The sequence below is a fragment of the Erinaceus europaeus genome, chromosome 18 (genome assembly GCF_950295315.1).
Source record: "Erinaceus europaeus chromosome 18, mEriEur2.1, whole genome shotgun sequence".
Taxonomy (NCBI): domain Eukaryota; kingdom Metazoa; phylum Chordata; class Mammalia; order Eulipotyphla; family Erinaceidae; genus Erinaceus; species Erinaceus europaeus.
In genome coordinates this window covers 45,540,811-45,560,783 of record NC_080179.1, presented here as the reverse complement: position 1 = coordinate 45,560,783, position 19,973 = coordinate 45,540,811, and the positions used below count along the sequence as shown (strand labels likewise).

Below are 19,973 nucleotides of genomic sequence, written 5' to 3'. Positions count from 1 at the left end.
TTAGAAATCTATTTATTTTAAAAAAAAGAAATCTATTTATTAGCCCCCAGTTCCCCACCTGCAGGGGAGTCACTTCACAAGTGGTGAAGCAGGTCTACAGGTGTCTATCTTTCTCTCCCACTCACTGTCTTCCCATCCTCTCTTGATTTCTCTTTGTCCTATCCAACAACAACGACATCAAAAACAACAACAACAGTAATAACTACAACAATAAAACAAGGGCAACAAAAGGGAATAAATAAATAAATATTTTTAAAAAGAAATCTATTTATTAATCTATTTATTAATGACCAGAGCATCACTGGGCATCAAACTTGGAACCTCATGTTTGAGAGTTCAAAGCTTTATTCACTGTGCCACCTCACAGGTTGCTTTATACTATTTATTTGCTTATTTAATTTATCTGTTTATTAATCTATTTATTCATGCAGCTAGATAAGAGGAAAATTAAGAAATTTATGAGTAGGTGGGGGGCTAGTATAATGATATACAAAGAGACTCTCATGCCTTATGCTTCAAATACCCAGGTTCAATCCCCTGCACAACTATAAGCCAGAGCTGAGCAGTGCTCTGGTAAAAGAAGAAGATGAAGAAGGAGGAGGAGAAGGAGAAAAAGAAGGAGAAGAAGAAGAAGAAGAAGAAGAAGAAGAAGAAGAAGAAGAAGAAGAAGAAGAAGAAGAAGAAGAAGAAGAAGAAGTAGAAGAAGGAGAAGGAGAAGAAGTGGGAGGGGGAGGGGAGGGGAGGGGAAGGGAAGGGAAGGGAAAGGGGAAGGGAGTTAAGTGCACGTGGTGCAAAGCACAAGGACCAGCAGAAGGATCCCAATTCGAGCCCCCAGCTCCCCACCTGCAGGGGAGTAACTTCATAGGCGGTGAAGCAGGTCTGCAGGTGTCTATCTTTCTCTCCCCCTCTCTGTCTTCCCCTCCTCTCTCCATTTCTCTCTGTCCTATCCAACAATGACGATGTCAATAACTACAACAATAAAAAACAACACAAGCAACCAAAAGGAATAAATAAATAAATAAATACATTTTCAATATATATATATATGGAAGGAGACATAGTAGTAGTAGTTTGTGAGCAACATATACAGAGACCTCAGCTCTGGTACAGGGTAGTGCTGGAGATTCAAACACTTCATGATTTTTAAACATTTATTGACTCACTTTATGAGCGAGAAATCAAAGTACCTACAGCTCATCTCTGTCATAGGGCAATGCTATGGAATCCAGCCTAGGCCCTCAGGCACACAGCTCCTATGCTCCAATTTGATGGGCTACCTCTTGGCCTGAGAGGCTATATTATATTTTATTTATTTATTGTTTTGGATAGAGACAGAGAGAAATTGAGAAAGGAGGGAGGAAGATAGAGAGAGAGAGAGAAAGACACTTGCTGCCCTGCTTCTCTGCTCATGAAACCTCCCCCCTGCAGGTGAGGACTGCCTGGAGGCTTGAACTCATGCCTTTATGCATAGTAACTCTTGTGTTCTACCAGCTGTGCCACCACTACCCCCGACCCTGCCTCCAGATGTCATCTTCTGAGTAACTCAGCTAAGATAGAGTTATTGGAAAGGAAATGGGGAAGGGCAGTTGTGGAGATTCTCAGGAAGGTGCAGTAAACACAGGCATACAGATGTGTGTCCTGTCTTCTACTCTGAATCAGAGATAAGGAGATCATATCCCAGGGACAGTGAGGGAACACTCTTCCTTACAGACGTTTTACAAAAATACTGTTTTCAAAGGCAACTTCCATGTTTTCAGGACCCTATCAATGAAAGGAACCTTTTGTCAAACACATGTTGGGGATGGTAGAGTTTTGCTCCCCTACGATGCTAAGCAAATCACTTTGCTCTCTTAAAAATGGAGCTGAATCCACTCATCTCAGAGATTCTAGGTGGGTTTCAGGAAAAGATGTAAATACAAGAGTGTTTGCCTCAAGGTGGGACTAGAGCAAATGTCACCTCTCTTCCCACACCTTCCTTAGGACCCAAGGTGTGGCAAACAGATCCAGGTAGGTTGAAATACATCCCAGGCCTTATCTCTGCTGGTGCCCTGGCTTTGTTTGCTAATGACCCAGAGGCCACTGACCCCCCTCCAGGGTTGTCCCAAGCCTGTCCTTGAGCTACCTCAGCCCACTCTCTCTTCACCCTCCCTTGCAGGCAGTGCTGTGCTGTGAGCTCTGCCCACCCAGCCTGGGGACCCAGCCACAGCAAGAACTTTATTACAGGAGATGGCAGCTTGGTGCCTGGTGAATGGAACCCCTGCCCAGGGCCCTGAACGACCCCTTGGCATGGAGGGCGGCGGCAACTTGGACCCTCAGTCTGGTGAGATGGGCACTGATGGGCAGGGAAGAAGCAGGGAGGGACGCAGTGTGAGCCCTTAGCACACTTTCACCAAAGTGGCCCCTAGCTGGCCAGGTTTCCTTTGCTCAGATTCTTGATTGGAATCTATCTTTCTTTCTTTCTTTCTTTCTTTCTTTCTTTCTTTCTTTCTTTCTTTCTTTCTTTCCTTCTTCCTTTCTTTCTTTCTTTCTCTTTCTTTCTTTCTCTCAATATGTATATATTAATTTTTATTAGTGATTTAATAATGAGTAACAAAATTGTGAGATAACAGGAATACAATTCCACATAGTTCCCAACATCAGAGTTCCGTGTCCCATCCCCTCCACTGGAGGCTTCCCTATTCTTTATCCTTCTGGGAATATGGACCAAAGATCTATGGAGGTGGAAGGTCTGGCTTCTGTAATTGGTTCTCCACTGAATATGGATGTTGGCAGGCTGATCCATACCCCCAGCCTATATTTATACATTTTATTTTTTTGATTTTTATTAATGGTTTAATAGTGATTTATAAGATTATAAGATACAGTACAATTGTACAACACCCCCACCACCTTTCTTCTTTATTCCTTTCCTTTCTTGCGTATCTTCCTTTTATTTATTTTTGTATAGAGACAGAAAAACTGAGAAAGAAGGGATGACAGAGGGAGGGAGAAAGGGAGATGCCCACAGGATTTCTCTACCATTCACTAAGCTACCCTGCCCCCTGCAAGTGGGGTCTGGGGGCTTGAACTAAGGTCCATGTGTTTGGTAACATGTACACTCAACTAGATAACCCCCCACCTGACCCCAACCCAGCAGGGATCTAAGATCTGGAATTCTCTCCCAGCCCCTCTGTCTTCTCACTGGGAGCCTGTCCCGGGGAAGGAAGGGCTTGCCTCTGTAGCACTCAAATACCGCCGCTTGCTTTGCTTACACAATTGACTTTTTTCAAAAGCAACTTGGGAAAGCCTAGCAGTCTGGTTAATAATTAACTAGACACAGAAAATCATGGGCTGGGAGAGGAATAAAGTAGAACTGAACTATATTTAATGGGGATAATAGAGCCAGAGATTATTAGCAATCAAGGTAAGAAGAGAGATAAGATCAGCTACTGGAAAGGAGTAAGTCTACTGGTCTGACATTCTGTTCTTGGAGCTTTTTGTACTAGGCATTGAGTGTTGTGAGGGACAGCATCTTTTATTCCATATTTATAGAATGAGCAGGTCAAGCCAGGAATTCAGGAGCAGCTTCACAAGGACCTTTGAAAAGCAAAGGGTAGGGGTCAGGTGGCAGTGCACCAAGTTAAGTGCAAACAGTGCCAAGCACAAGGACCAGTGTAAGGATCCCAGTTCAAGACCCCAGCTCTCCACCTATGGAGGGGGTCACTTCACAAGCGGTGAAGCAGGCCTACAGGTCTACCTTTCTTTCCCCCTCTTGGCCTCCCCCTCCTCTCTCAACTTCTATCTTATCCAACAACAACAAACAAACAAACAAAAGGGAAAAAAAAAAGGAAATAAATGGCCACCAATAGCAGTGGATTTGTAGTGCAGGCACTGAGCCCCAGCAGAAACCCTGGAGGCAAATAAAAAAGAGCAAGCAAAGGATGTATCTTTTCTTTGTTCTTTCTTGTATATGTCAGTGGCCTGGGCTACACCACTCCAAGACAATCTTTTTCCAGATAGAAAAAGACAGACAGAGGGAGACAGAAAAGATGTCACAGCACCTCCAGTGCAGTAAAGGCCAGACTCAGACCAGGATCAAGTGCATGACAAAGCAGGCACACCAACGTGTAGGTGACAGAGCTTCAGATGCATTTTTTTTTGTCACTAGGGTTATCGCTGGTGTCCTCTTTTTCATGATGCCAGTAGATGCCATTGCTCCCAGTAGAAACTTTTTTTCTTTTCTACTTTATTTTTATTTGATCAGAGAGAAATTGAGAGGGAAGGAGAGATAGAGAGGGAGAGAGAAATATAGACACCTGCAGACCTGCTTCACTGCTTGTGAAGCTTCCTCCCAGAAGGTGAGGAGCAGGGACTTGAACCCGGATCCTTGCATATGATAATATGTGCTATGTGTGCTTGAGTGCACCACTGCCCAACTCTCTCATTGTTATCCTTATCATTACAATTATCATTACTATTATTGATAAAGGATGAGAGAGAGAAAGAGAGAAAAACAAAGAGACAAGGGAAACATCATAGCACTGCTCCACTACTCACAAATGTGCACTCTAACTGGCTGAGCCAGCTCCCGGCACCAAGTAAATAAATAAGGGTAGTCAGGTGAGAGTGAGTGCAAGCCCATGTAATCCTTCTGATCTGCCCTGGCTCATGTGTTCAAGAAAGGGTCTGCTTCCAGCTTGGTATTATAGACATGAATTCACCAAACTTTAATGCACATAACTTTTTAAAAATATTTTTTTAATTTTATTATTAATGACAGGGATAGGAAGAGAGAGAGAGAAAAAAAAGAACCAGACATTAATTACTCTGGTACATGTGCTGTCAGGGATTGAACTCAGGACCTCATGCTTGAGAGTCCAGTGCTTTATCCCTTGTGCCACCTCCTGGAGCACACATATACTTTCTGACAGGCCTGTTCTCATGCTGTTTCATTATCTCCCTACTCTGTGCCAGGGGACAGAAAACACAGCTGCTCCTGTGCTCTACTCCCAGTCACATCCCATCTTCTCCTTACTTATCACCTGCCCTAGAACAGTCTTCATATTCCTGTGTGGGCTGCTATTAAAACACAGTGGAGACCCAGCATCTCATTCCCCTGAGTTTAAAGAGCTGTTCTCTTTGCAAGGCTCATGCTCTAGAAGGAGACTGAAAGGAAAGCAGTAAGTCCACTGTTCAGTTCCAAAAGTAGGGAGGTATAGAGCAGGGACAGAGACTCGGGCCGTATAGTTCCAGCACCATGCAAGACTGGCTCAGCATCCTGCGCTGCTCTGTGAACATGGAGACAGGGAGCATCAAACCCTGTAGCAGGGTGGTGAGACTGAGCGGGGAGAGTGAGGCAATGGATGTAGCTTCAAACTGCCCAAAGGCAGGTGTCTGGCACAGAGGAGGTGTTCAAACAGGGAGTAAGTGATCCTCCTGCATCAGAAAGGGCTCAGGCATACTCAAGAGGCATTTACTGAGCTCTCAAACCAGACTTCCTCTGGGAAGGGGTGGATGGCAGAGATGGGAGTGGGGACATGCTTATACTCAAGACACCAGAAGTGAAGGCAGTGCTCCTTCTAGCACTCTTCTGGGACCTCAACAGGCCATCCAGTTCTTTTCTCCTCATGCCTTCAGTCACCTGGATTTCCTCTGTGTGTTTATAGTTCCCAAGGACATTCCTCTATAGGCCTCCATCAGTCCAGACTTCTTCTCTCTCTCCATCTCCTTACGATTCCCACAGAGACCCAGCAGGTCTCTTTGGAAGGATGCTCAAGAGATCCAGGGATATTTTCAAAATGTTCCTCCATTGCTCACTCTTTAGAGTTACAGAAAAGACACCCAGAGCAGCCAGGCAGAGATTTATTTACTGCTCTATTTAGGAGCGAGGTCCCAGTACAGGGCTATAACCTAGGGCCTCACACATGCAAGGCTTGTACTCTCCTGCTGAGCCACCACCACAGTCCCCCAGATGAGGTATTTAAAAAGCACCTGCTGTGTGTAGGACACCATGCTAAGGATGCCAAAGATGACTAGGAACTTCTTGAGTCTCCCCCAAATTGGCAACTCACTGCAGAAGGAACAGGCCATCCAAGGACAGGGACCAGACATTGGGCACCGTGCCCCCAGCACTTGGAACACTGGAGCAGCTCATGGCAGGCTTCCTTGAGCACTAACTGGATGGAGTCACTCGGGAAGGGTACTGCACTGTGACAGGGTGCAGCAGAGTGTCCTTGGAGGAGAATGTGGAGAATCAGGGAGTTGGGCCTGCTGGAAAAGAGAGATGGGGAGGGTTGGTATTTAATTGGAAGAAACCTATGGAATACTCACAGGAGCGTTGTTCAGCAAGGCAGGAAGGCCAGGAAGAAGCCAGTCACAGAATGCTCACAACTGTTTCTCTTCACCCTGTGCTCTTCAGGATCCACCCGTGAGGCCATTCCTGAGACCCAACCCCTCTGCCTCAGGCTTCTCAGTTCAGATAACCCCACCTTAGAGCTTATCTCCCCTGAGCAAACTAGCTTCAGAGAGACATTTGAACTAGAAGGTCTGGTGGAATCTGCCCTCTCTGGGAATATTCTAGAAAAAGCTGAGTTGTGGTCAGTTGATCCTAGTCACCTCCCGGAACTGAGTTGTAACTGAATAGTAAGTGAGATGGCTATGGGGTCCCCCTGTTCTTGCTTGGGAAGGTGAGAATGTGATGATGTCAGAGAGGGCTTCAGATGCAGATACACACCTGGAAAAGAGGTATCCAAGGACAGCAGGAGAAGCAGTCTACTGAATAGGGCACTAGCCTGCCATGATTCCGGTTCAAGTCTTGATACCATGTGGGAGTCCTACACCACAGGAGAGCTCCCCCTGGTGCTGTGGTGTCTTTCCCTTTCTCTATCTGAATGAAAAGGCAGCCCAGGGGGCGGGTGTGGCACATCGGTTTAGTACACTTAGTACTATGTGAAAAGACACACACAAAGACTGGTGTTTGAGCCCCTCATCGCCACCTGCAGGGTAGACACTTCACTAGTGGTGAAACATACCTGCAGGTATTTATCTTTCTCCCTCTCTAACCCCCTTCCTTCTGAATTTCTCTGTCTTGTTTAATAAAAGGGGGGGGGGTGGAAGCAGCCCAGGGGTGGTGAAACTGCACATGCGCAAGGCCCTGGCTTTAAAAAAACAATCAATTAATTAATTTAAAGGTTCTCAAAAGATACTTTCACCTATACCCACTGTATGATGCCCACAAGCCTGGGGGGGGGGGGTTGGGACAGTGAGAAGTGATAGGAGACAGAGGATCCTTTTTGGAGCCCCTAAGTCCAGCCAGGGAGAAGTCCAGCTCCCCAGCAGCTTCTGGGGCCCAGGACTCTTCCATTAGCTCTCAGCCCTTAGCCTGAATCCACAGGGCAGGGGCTTGGATTCTGTCTGTCGCAAGGGTGGGAAGAAAATAGGAGCAGGACCACTGATTCCAACTTTGTAAAAGAGGGGTCTCTACGGCCTGCTTCAATGGCTGGAAAGAAGAAGGTTGGAACTCACTTTCTAAGTCAGTTATAGCCAGTGGGTTATAAATGGGACGTGAACTGAAGGTGTCACTCAGGTTAAAGGAAAGTTTAGTAAGGTGTTTGCACACCTTGGGGGCGAGACCCCGCACAGCTAGCTTGGAATATAGTACCCGGGCTCTGGGTCGTTTGTCGCCCCGGGGCTTCAGTGCCAAGCCCCCTACCCTCACCCCGAGGAGCTAGCACCCTGCGGCGCCCCGATTGCCGCCCCTAAGGATGTGCTCCTGCCGGATAAGCAGCAGCAGGCTGGCTGGCGGCCAACTCCCCGGCAGGTCCGTCCCCACTGCCGGGCGGGGCTCCGCAAGGAGGGGAGGAGCCTCCGGCGGAGCAGTCGCCTCCGCCAAGGACCCTCTGCTGTCGCCGCAACCCCGAGCCGCGGGCCGGAGAGGTGAGTGACCTCTCGCTAGTTGCTAGCGTGGGCCCCAGGAGGTGAAGGTGTGGCCTCCCGGGACCCCCTCCCGCTGCTGCCTGGTTGCGCCTAGGGCCCTAGGCACGCTGAGACCGGGCGAAGCTGGCCGTCTGCTGGCGATTCGGGTGACTGAGACCCAGACACTTGCTCCCCGAGGCTGTGAACCCCAGGCCTGGGTCCCCCAAACTCTGTGACGGATCTGTCTTCCATTTCCAGGGCCGGGCGGGAGCTGCGTGTTAGGTGTGCAGGACCATGTGCGCCGTAAACCCTGGATAGACTTGATCAAGCGTCTTGCTCTCAGGGTGCAGAGGACCCGGCGAGGTCCCCAGGGCGTCTCAGTCCCAGTCTGGAATTCTGGGATGGCCGGGAGCTGGGGGGGGAATCTTCTGCGCCGGTTGCCCCCCCCCCCATTACAACTGCCTGGAATGGGCATGCCCTCCCTGCTCTCACCTGGCAGTGAACCTTCCTGCTCATTTCCCTGAAATTTGGGGGCAGGGTGCCTAGAGAGGTGTGGTTGGAACTTTGGTCACTGGGCAGATGAAGGGGCCTGTGAGCCTAACGTGTCATTTGGGGCCAGGAGGAGGAGTCTGGGGCAGTGAGCCTGGCAGAGGCCACTGAGACATGTGGGGCTGCCTCCGTGAGAGGGGACAGAGTGGGGGCCAGGCACGCCCCGCAAAGTAGTGACTATATACTTTCTAGGAAGCGTTTATTGTGCTTTTGCCAGGTGCCAGGCCGCTTGCTTTGTATACAATATCCCAATCTTTGAGGCCAGAAGGAACCATTTTTGTCTCCTTAAGGATGGGGAATCTGAGTCTCGGAGTCTGGCTATTTTGCAAAGATGCACAGGTAGCAAGTTCCGGAAGTAGCTTGTGCACCCAGACTTAATTTACTAGTAGGCTCGGAGGAGCATCCTTGTAGGGAAGACGGTGCTCTTAGAGAATTACCTCCGACCAAAGAATGCAATCTTGGGGGGTACAGGAGGGGGACAGGCAGGCAAGGCTGGATACACATATAAATGTCCAGGTTCTGTCCACAGCCCACCAAATCCGAATCTGCCAGGTGAATCCTCCTGACCCAGCCAGTACCATCCAGGAAACTTTCTCATCCCCATGTCCCAGCTGCCCACAGAGGGCCAGATGCCACTTAATCAGTGTCTGGTGGATGAACAAACTCTGTGGGGCTCCCCAAGGGAGCAGAGTGGGGTCACTGCTTTGAATTGTGGACAGGAAGCCACAACCAGGTAACCTGGGAGGGTGACACTGGCGCAGAGCTGGCGGGAGACAGCAGGGCTGTCTCCCGACCACAGGTGCACCCTCCCCTTGGATTTATCAGAGGCCAGATTACTGGGTGGGGCTTCCAGTCATTAAGGAGTGAAAGCGGGTGACCCAAGTTCAAAGCTGCACATCCAGTTGAGTGCACTTATTATCATGCACAAGGACCCAGTGGTTCAGGCCCTGGTCCCGACCTGCAGGGGGGAACATTTCATGAACAGTGAAGCAGGATGGCAGGTGTCTCTCTTTTTCTCACTTTTTCTATCTTCCCCTCCCTATTTCCCCCTCCCCTCTCTATTGCTCTCTGTTCTATCAAATAGGAATGGGGGGGCGGTGGGAAAATGTACCCCCGCAGCAGTGGATTCATAGTGCTGGCACCGTGCCCTAGTGATAACCTTGGTAGCAATAAAAAATAAAAACAGCAACAAGGGGAACAAAAGGGAATAAATAAATAAATAATTTTTAAAAATTAAAAAAAAAAACCAGAAGAAAACTGCACAGCTGAGTGACAATAGGAAGGTAATTACAACAGAGAGAGTACAGGAGACAGCACCTGGCTTTGGAGTGCAGGTCGAAATCTCAGCTCTTTGCCTTGGTCAAGCCCTTAACCCTCCCCCCCTTTTCTCCATCTGTGAAACTTTGCTAAGGGCTTGGTACTGGATCGACTTACAAAACTGGGACAAGGCTTGAGGGTTCATGAGCAGGAGACCTTCCAGGCTTCTTTCCCATCTAGTGTGAACCCCTCAGTTCACTGGAGAAGGCAACTAAGGCCCATGGAGTGAACTCCAGGACTGCCTTCTCTGTGGTCAAAGATGGATTCAGGCCCAGGTCTGAGGACTCTCTGCTCAGTGTCATGGCCAACACTGCCTAGTCTGGGAAGAGAAGTCTCTTCTTCATTTCCTGTCCCACCTGCCAATGACAAAAGCAGGCTGAGAGGTACGGAGTGTGTGCTGGGCAGGTTGTGGCAAGGAGGGAAGCAGGACAGTAGTGATGTCCAGGCTCCCCAGGCCCTGCTGAGCCCAGATCCACCCCTGCCTACCTGCAATCCCCAGCAAGCACTGTAGTCAAGTCTTCCTGGTCGGTGTGGCTTGAGCTGTATAAATCAAGCACTCCATGAAATGACCAGGAATGGACCTCATGGTTTAAAAGAAGGAAACTTGCCCATTTAAGTAGCTATTAAAAACCTAACGCCAGACTGACTCCTTTCTCCTTCCTGGGAGCTGGAGAAATTGTGCTTCTTTATCCTCCCCTCACCAACCCCATCTGATTTCAGAGGGCTTGGAAAGTGGTAGACAGTGGATGGGGACAGGGGACATGCAGGTAGTTTACAAAGTGACTTTTGAACATTTAGCTGCAACAATGGCTCTCATCCCCATCTAGCCTAGCTACCAGGGCCACCTCCCTGTCTAGCTGGCCCTTCTGGCATCCCTAGACCTCTGCACATCAGCCCTTCACATCCTTGACATTAAGCCTGAAATGACTGTTGTCACTGACCTGCCCTCTTCCCTCATGCCAGGATCCAGCATGGTGTATGTGTGAGCATGCTTGAGCCTTTTGACTTTTAAAAAAAAATCTGTAAGTTGTTGTCATTTTTTTGCCTCCAGGGTTATTTCTGGGGCTCAGTGCCTGCACCATGAATCCACTGCTCCTGGAGGCCATTTTTTCCCCTTTTGTTGCCCTTGTTGTTGTAGCCTCGTTGTGGTTATTATTGTTATTGTTGATGTCATTGGTTGTTGGATAGGACAGATAGAAATGGAGAGAGGAGGGGAAGACAGAGAGGGGAGAGAAAGACATACACCTGCAGACGTGCTTCACCACCTGTGAAGCGACTCCCCTGCAGGTGGGGAGTTGGGGACTCAAACTGGGATCCTTCCGCTGGTCCTTGCACTTTGCGCCACGTGTGCTCAACCCACTGCGCTACCGCCCAACCCCCAATGTCATTTTTTAATTAGTGATTTAATAATGATTGACAAGATTGTGGGACAAGAGGGGTACAATTCCACACAGTTCCCACCTCCAGAGTTCCATGTCCCATCCCTCCATTGGAAGCTTCCCTATTCTTTATCCCTCTGGGAGTATGGGCCAAAGATCTTTATGGGGTGCAAAAGGTGGAAGCTCTGGCTTCTGTAATTGCTTCTCTGCTGGACATGAGCATTGGCAGGTGGATCCTTACCTCCAGTATGTTTCTATCTTTCCCTAGTAGGGTAAGGTCTCTGGAGAGGTGAGGTTCCAGGACATATTTGTGAGGTCATCTGCCCAGGGAAGTCAAGGTGGTGTCATGGTAGCATCTGCAACTTGGTGGCACTGCTCTGTTCTCCTTTGTCCTTCTTTGTCCTTTTTGCCAATTTACAGATGAGTTATAATGTTCCAGCATGGTTTCTTTTTGTCCCTTCCTCTATAGTTTCTCTCCTACGGGCCTGGAATTCCTGCTTTTGCTTGGAATTCCCAGGTTTAAAGCAATTGTTTTGTTTGTTTGTTTGTTTTTGTGGAAAGTCAGCCAGGTGTTATCCTCAAGCTGCCATCTTGACTCCACCCTCCCACTTTCTAATCTTTTAAAACATTTATTTACTTTTGATAGGACAGAGAGAAATTGAGAGAAGGAGAGACACACACCTGCAGCACTGCCTCACCATTTTTAAAAAAATTTTTTTAAATATTTATTTATTTTCCCTTTTGTTGTCCTTGTTCTTTAACATTGTTATGGTTATTGATGTCATTGTTGTTGGATAGGACAGAGAGAAAGGGAGAGAGGAGGGGAAGACAGAGAGGGGGAGAGAAAGACAGACACCTGCAGACCTGCTTCACCGCTTGTGAAGTGACTCCCCTGCAGGTGGGGAGCCGGGGGCTCGAACCGGGATCCTTATGATGGTCCTTGTGCTTTGCACCACCTGCGCTTAACCCACTGCGCCACCGCCCGACTCCCTGCATCACCATTTTTGAAACTTGCCTCCCTGCAAGTGGAGACTAGGGGCTTGACCAGGTTTTCGTTCATAGTAATAGTTGCACTCAACCAGGTATGTCACTGCCCAGCCCAATTTATTTACTTGTTTATTAATGATGGGGGGGTTGGCACACCTGGTTGAGTGCACATGTTACAATGACCAGGACCCAGGTTCGAGCCCTCGAACCCCACCTGAAGGTGGAAAGCTTTGCAAGTGATGAAGCAGTGCTGCAGGTGTCTCTCTTCCTCTCTATCTCTCCCCTTCCCTCTGGATTTCTGACAGTCTCTATCCAGTAATTAAAGACTATTAGAGAGAGGTGTGGGGGATATAACTCTGGAACATATGATGTGGGAATTGAACTCAGGACTTCATGCTTTGCAGCCCAATACCATATCCACCGCACCACCTTTCAGATGGTGGTGATTCTTCTGCCTCTCATGGGTAGATAATATTATCTTGCCAACCATATCACCTCTTCCAAAACACAAGAAAGTCCAATCCATTCATCCCACCCCAAACTTGAAGCTCCCGACCACTAACTCAATCTGCTTGTCCAAACCCTGTGCCAGCACGTACTCAGTCAGCAGTCATTCACTAAACAGGTGCTCAACACCTGACCAATAGCACCCTCTGCTTATTTCTGAATGCAGGAAAGGAAAGTCAAGGTGTCTTTGAGGTCCAGCCCCCACAGCTAATGAAAGCTAGAACATTCCCCCCACCCCTGCCGCAGAGGTATTGTGCAGTTGTCAGGTGAGGTCCTGGTGACTGCCAGTGAATCAGACCTCCTGCACTGTCACTTCCCTGTCCTACACTGTCTCCCAGAACAGGTCTCCCTCCTCCACTGTGAACACTGGTGCCTGATATTCAGCTCTTCCCAGTCAATCTGTCCTCTTAAGTCACTGGGTAGAGCTAGCCACTAGTGAGCACAGGTGAGCACTCACTGCTCTGCCATCAGGTGACAGCTTATCCTCACCCAGCTTCTGCTTAGTGAGAGCCAGATGGGATCGCAGGAACCAGCCCTTCCTTCCTTCCTTCCTTCCTTCCTTTTTTTCTTCCTTTCCTTCTTTTTTAGTAAGATCTTAATGTCGAGCTGGCACACCAGATCGGTTAAATCAGAACTTCTAGAGAAATGGACCCTACCTTGTTTGTTTATCTAGAGCACTGCTCAACTCTGGTTTCAGGTGGTACCAGGGATTGAGCTGGGACCTCCAAGCCTCAGGCATGAAAATCTGTGTGTAAACTGCAGTGATGGCTCCCCACCCTGACCAGCTTGGTCCCTTGTATTAGGTGATAGAACAGAAACTGTTCAAAGAAACTGTAGCCCCCAAGTCCCCAATTCAGTCACAAGCAAACATAAAGGAATTGGGGGACCCAACAAATAGGCCTGCCAGGGTTTCTGTGGTGGAGTGGAGCACTCAGCCAGGTGCTTACACTTATCACCATGTGGACACTGGGTTTCTCATCCAGCGACTGGGTCCGTGGAGAGATACCTCTTCCTACTTGTGAAGCTTGGAGTGTGAACACCAAGGTGTGGAGGAGAGGGTGAGAGAGCTTGCCTCCCCTTGGACTGAGGGAGGGGTCCCTGAAATGTGTCTGGAAGGTGTTGGGGGGGAGCGCCTACTTAGCCACCAGGGTGGAATTGACTCAAGACCAGTGGCCCTATGAACTGGAAGGGCAGGGAGCAACCAAGGCCAGTGGTAGGGGGTGGGTACACCCCTCCAGAAAGCCTGCCCTCTTGGTGTCCCTGGAATGGAGGCCTGAGAGTACCTGTGCTTAGTTCAGACCTGCCTGCTTGTGGTCTTCCTCTAACCTTTGAAGTGACACTTCCAAACATAACATGGGGCAGGCAGGGTGTGTAGTGCAGAGAGAAGGGTTTCCCAGGATTGGCCAAGGCAGGAAGGGGAGGGGCTGACTCTGTGAGAACCCCAGGGAGTCACCCCTGGCCTGCACCCTGCTAGGAATCCCTGGTGCTCTTGATTTCCTGTCTGCTCAGTCTGGAGGAATCGCTGTCACATGCAAATATAGTTCCTGGCATTGCAGCTTCTCCTGGGGCACTGAGGCCAATCAGAGTGCTGACTGGAATCAACTGCTGAGCCCACCTCCTGTACTGAACTAGGGGACTCTGGGCCCGGGGCTGCCCAGACACCCACGGCCTGAACTCCCCAGTGACCTGGTGTCAGTGTCTACCTACCCTTGAGGCCACCTCCCAGGTCCCATGGACCCATCAGGAATCTACCTGTGTCCCAGCAGCAGAGCGTGTTTTGAGCTCCAAGGGTGTGAGTAGAGGTCAGGCGGGTCCCTGCCCAGAGGTGGGGTGGGGAGCTGATTGTGTAACTGGGGAGCTGAGGAGTGACACATAGACATCACCCGGCAGCTGAGGGAGAATAGTCCAGGATTGCATGTGCCACAGGAAGTGGGTGAACAGAGCAGTTGTGAGTTGGGTTGTGTCCAAGGCTGTGCAATTCATTGTCAGACCGGAGACCTTCGGCAACCTGCACAGGTGCCTGGAGGAACCCATGTTCCCACGCAGGTCTGTGTAACTAGCCCACCTGCCAAGACCGCAGAGGGGGGAGATGAGAGATGTCTGACTCAGGGCTGTGGCCACCAGAGAGGTGCCTTCACTGTCTCAGGCTGGCATTTCAGGAAAGGAGATTGAAGGCCAGCAGGTTGTCAGGATTGCAGCTGGAGTAGGCTGGGAGATGGTACAGTGGCTAGAACATTGGATTTTCAAGTGTGAGGTCCTGATGTCAATCCCCAGCATCACATGTGCTGGAGAGATGTTATGCTCTGGCTCTCTCCTCTCCTCTCATGATGACAATGATGATGAGGATTAGGATGATGCATTAGGACTGGCAAAAACAGTTCACTTGGATAGTGCTCCTCTTTCATGAACATAACCCAGGTTCCAGCCCAACCTCCCTCCACAACCCTGCACAATGGGAGAAGCTTCTGTCTCCCTCTCTCCCACCCACACCCCCACCATCCTGGAAAAAGTCATCCTGGAAGTGAATCCCCAGTGACAATAACAATAAGGAAGACTGCAAGGAGTGCGGCCTGGTGGTGGCACACCCAGTTAGGCACACATAGTACTAAGTGAAAGGACCCTCACAAGGATCTGGGTTTGAGCCCCCAGCTCCCCATCTCTAGGGGGGGAATGCTTCACAAGTGGTGAAGCGGGTCTGCAGGTGTCTATCTTTCTCTTTCCCTCTATATCTCCTCTTCCTTTCTAAATTTCTCTCTGTTCTATCCAATAAAATGGGAAAAAATGGCCACCAGGAGCAATGGATTTGTAGTGTTAGCACCCAGCCCCAGCAATCATCCTAGAGACAAAAAAGAAAAAAGGCTAAGATGAAGGCAATAATGCTGAAAACGTGAGGACTGAAAGGAAGGGTAGTGAAAGATGAGCTAAGGAAGAGAAAGTCAGTCCATGGTAAGTACTGCTCTCGGCAGGGCTTCAAGGAGACCCAAGATCACCCCTGCTCATTGGAGGAGTCACTAGCAAAAGAGACAGGAAAGTGACCACAGCAGATAGAGTGCTAGGAGGGCCCTGCTCTGGTTGCTGGTGGTCATGGTGTGTTGTCAAGTGCCCAGGATGACTCAAATATTGTTTTCCAAGATCATTAGATCATTCAATTTTTCCAAGAACTTGAAAGCACTCACATAGTCTTGTCTTTCAGAAAGGTGTGGTACAATTTACTTCAGTGGCACAAAGTCCACCCAGACACTCTGACCTCCCCGCAGACTGTTTGGGGTGGTCTCTGGGGTCAAAGGTCCACTGGCAAAGTCAATGCATCCTTTGCCTTCCTAGTAGTGCTACCTTCTACTAGTGGGTCTGGCTTGTCTGTCTTTCTCCCCACTGTGGGCACCACCCAGCAAGTAAATATAACCAGGAAACATTTGTTGGCATAAAAGGCTGAAAGAATTAGCACTAAGCCAATGACGGCTGCTGTGATTGCAATCAATTACCCCACGGAAGTCGATCAATCATTGCTTTCTACAGCTGTATATTTAGTTTTGTATCCTGAAGAGTAAGTTTCTCTCTTGCTCTCTCACAAACACCATACATCTCTCTCTCTCTCACACACACACACACACACAAACACAGCAAGGCAGTCTGCCTTGCATGGTATGACATTTACTCATTTTAACTTTCCTATTATTTGTGATTAAGCATTTATTCACTTTACACATCCTGGATTCTGCTGACTATCCTGCCTCTCAGCTCATGTAACAGAGACTGGAGTCTAAGCTGCTAACGATTACTTGTGAGGCTTCCTCCCCAAACGGAAGTATTAAGCCAGCAGCGCACTCTGTAACCAAGCACCAGCCCCACTCCTGGCCCAGTCCCCATTGCGCAGTCCCCAGCTCTCTAGACTCTTCCAGACCCCTCAGCTTCTGCGGGCTGGAGTCCTATCTTTAGAACTAAAGCCAGGCTGCCTGCAGGTCCAAAGGAAACCTGAGCAAAAAGGATGTCCCAGGCCACCATGGGCTTTCAAGGGACTCCGGACCTCATGAGCCAGCTTGTTGATGGTAAGTCAGGTCAGGGCACAGGTCCAAGGGGCCACAGGGGTCCGACTGAACTTCATCCCCACATCTGGGGAGAGGAGGGGTGGGGGAGGAAGGACCCAAGGTGTACCACCTCAGTTTGGGAACCAGCAACCAAAAGCCCAGAATGATGAATTCTTGCCCAGATATTAATATCTGCATGTTAAGTGGGAAAGGTTCAATTATTTATCACACTGTGTATTCAGTTAGAGTAACAGCTTTGTGGGCTCTGGGCTTTCTTTTTCCCTTTCTTTCTTTCTTTAATTATTGGATAGAGACAGGAAAAAATTGAGAGGGGAGCAGGAAGAGAGAAGAAAGACACAGAGAAATAACCTGCTTCACCACTTGTGAAGCTTCCCCCCTGCAGGTGGGGTCCAGGAGCTTGAACCTGGGTCCTTGTGCACTCTGAAGTGTGTGTTTAACCAGGTGCACCAGCCCCTGGCCCCTTGTTTTGTTTGTTTTTAAGATGCTCATGTCTATTTCAGTGGAAGGCAGGCCATGGGCAGTTTAAATTTTATTTATTTCTGGTTTTTTTTTTAGTCACTTCTGGGATGCCTGATCGTAGAATTGTCATCAACCATCAAACTGGATTTTTCTAGGAGGCTTGGAAAAATCTAGCTTTTTAAAAAACAAATAAACAAACAACCTGTAAATTATTTGTTCCCTTCTATTTTGCAAAGCAGTGTGATGATAAATGCCTCTTTTATGTCTGCTCCACTGTGTGTGCCCACTGGCTTGGGCATGTTTGTGTGTATGTCTGGATTGTTATACTCTCTTTTGTAGAAAATTCTCAGCCTCCCTTTTAAAAATATAATGATTTTTTATGATGGCTAAATAACAGTTCCAGGCAGTCTTATATAAAAAAAAAAGTAACAGTAAAATGTTTCTAAGAGTCCATCAGAAAAGGAAAATATTCACAGAGAGATGAGCAATGCGCCCATTAAGACGTGTGTAGCTCTAGCCAAGCTTTTAAACTCTGATTTGAAGAGGACTTTCTTTATCTTGTCTCCCTTCAGGTCAAGTATGTGTGTGTGTGTGTGTGTGTGTGTGTGTGTGTGTGTGTGTGTGTGTAAGAGGGGCAGGGAATCGCTTCTGCCCGCCCCCTGTACCCCTTGGTTGAGAAGAGGGAGAAGGGCCTGGGTACTCTGGTGCTGTGGCTTAAGATGTTGGATAGAGGTTAACCTCCAATTTGCAGGGGCAGCTGAGAATGAGCTCCTGGAAAGTTTGAGTTTGGCTCATCCAGGGGGTTGTGGGAGAGAGCCCAGAAGGAGGAAGCAGGCCAGGTGACCACTATTCCTCACAGCAGAATAGCTGCCCTTCCCACCCTGGAGACAGCCTCAGCACAAGATGAGCAGGACATGAGGCCCAAGGCAAGGGTCTGAGAGAAGTCCTAACCTGTCTGGACCTTAGTTTTCTCATCTGCACAGTGCAAGCAGTCAGCGTCCACACGTCACACACTCACGGTGAGAGAATCTGCCCACTGCGTGAGGCTGACCTCACCTGGCAGTGGCATCTCTTCACTTGACTACTGACTGTTGGACTTGCCCAAGCTGGGCAGCTGCTTCCCAGCACTCTCTGCAGGGAAGGCCAGGCTTTCTCAAGGGCTTGGCTTCTGGAGGCCTGCAACTGGCTGGAAGAAGGGGAATTAGGAGGCTTCCTGCTAGCCACTTCTGTTTGCATTACAGCTGGCATGCTTTGTCATTTCAACTGCCTCTTTCAGATCCACAAAATGGGCAATTTCACAGAACTTTTTACTCATTTTATTTTGCTGAGAAATGCAAGTTATTCATGGCTAAGGGTGTTAATTTTAATAATAAAGTCAACTTGTGGGGTGAAGTAATAGAGATTATGGGGGCATGGGAGGAACTAGGGATAACACTGCAACCAACCTCTTGGACGTCTAAGGGGAGAAGCCTGCCTGTGCGCTAGTTCCAGAAAGCTTGGGGGGGGGGGAGTGCTGGAGGAGAGAGATTAATCATGAGTAGGGTGAGGGCTTCAAAGAGGAGGTGTGCTTTTTGTCTAAACCTTGAATTTTAGAAGGAAAGAGCTTATTTATTTAATTTTATTTTTAATAAAGAGAGGCAGAGAGAGGAAGAGACCACAGCATCAAAGCGTCCTTCAGTACAGTAGAGCACCGCCCACATGAGCAGTTTCCTGGAAAAGAAATCTGGGCAAAGCAGGGGGAAATGTGGCCCTGAGCCTGGGAGTCAGGTCACATGAGGCAGATTGAAAGCTTTGGCCAGAGCTGCCTCTGTCTCTTCCTCTGCCCAGGAGTAGGGAGGCCCATCTCTTGAGTGTGCAAACCTACATCATGATAAGGATGTGTGTGTGTGTGTGTGTGTGTGTGTGTGTGTATGTGTGTGTGTGTGTGTGTGTGTGTGTGTGTGTGGTAGGGGTGCTACCCCAGCCCATGGGTTCTACCTGGTCCTGAGATTTGCAGATCCTGTCCCTGGGAAGCAAGATGTCACTCAGCCCCAGATGCTGAGGCTGCAGACCAAACTGGCAGCCTCCAGCCAGCTCCTTGCCCTCTGTGGCTCTTCCACTGCCTGGGTATGCCCTCTCCTGAGCACTTTCTCCTTGCTGCAAGATATAACCAGCCTTTTTCCTTTCAGAAACCCTCCAAAGGGGACCCAGTAGTGGTGCACCTGGTTGAGTGCACATTATAATAATGCACTAAGGTGGTGTTCCAGCCCCCAGTCCCCACCTGCAGGGGGAAAGCTTTGTGAGTGGTAAAGCAGTGCTTAGCCGCTGGTGCTCTGTCTCTCTCTCTCTTCCTCACTATCTCCCCCAACCCCCCTACCCTCTCGATTTCTGACTCTTGAATCAATGAATAAAGTTTTTTTTTTTTAAATTTAAGACACCCCCCCCCTTGCCCAAGCCAGGCTGCATTTGGGCCACCTTCATAGCCTCAGTGCCTTGCTCCATGCTGGGTACACAGTAGGGACTCAGGCACTAGCAAATGAGGTCATTCCTTTTTATTTTTATTCCTATTTATTTTGGATAAGGACAGAGAGAAATTGATAGGGAGGGGGAGATGGGGGTCAGGGAGGAGAAAGAGAGGGAGAGGGAGAGGGAGAGGGAGAGGGAGAGGGAGAGGGAGAGGGAGAGGGAGAGGGAGAGGGAGAGGGAGAGGGAGAGGGAGAGGGAGAGAGAGAGAGAGATATCTGTAATACTGCTTCACCACTTGTGAAGCTTTCCCTCTGCAGGTGGGGACCAGGGCCTTGAGCTCAGGTCTTTGTGCACTGTAGTGTGTGCACTCAACCATGTGTGCCACCCCCTG

The 19,973-nt window shown here is 48.9% G+C and overlaps 1 protein-coding gene across 5 annotated transcripts in view; it reads left to right on the top strand.

Moving 5' to 3' along the window:
• Window positions 1–2,150: 2,150 nt before the first annotated feature.
• STEAP3 (STEAP3 metalloreductase) overlaps window positions 2,151–19,973 on the top strand; it is a 55,699-nt gene continuing 37,876 nt past the window's right edge. For 2 of the 5 annotated variants that reach the window (XM_007524757.3, XM_060177994.1), the window contains exon 1: window positions 2,151–2,320. In XM_007524757.3, the coding sequence (XP_007524819.2) occupies window positions 2,227–2,320 (94 nt within the window). In that variant the 5' untranslated portion in view covers window positions 2,151–2,226. Of the gene's footprint in view, window positions 2,321–7,814; window positions 7,915–16,591; window positions 16,679–19,973 lie in introns of those variants that run through there. The other 3 variants (XM_060177993.1, XM_016188889.2, XM_016188890.2) reach the window with 3 other exon arrangements.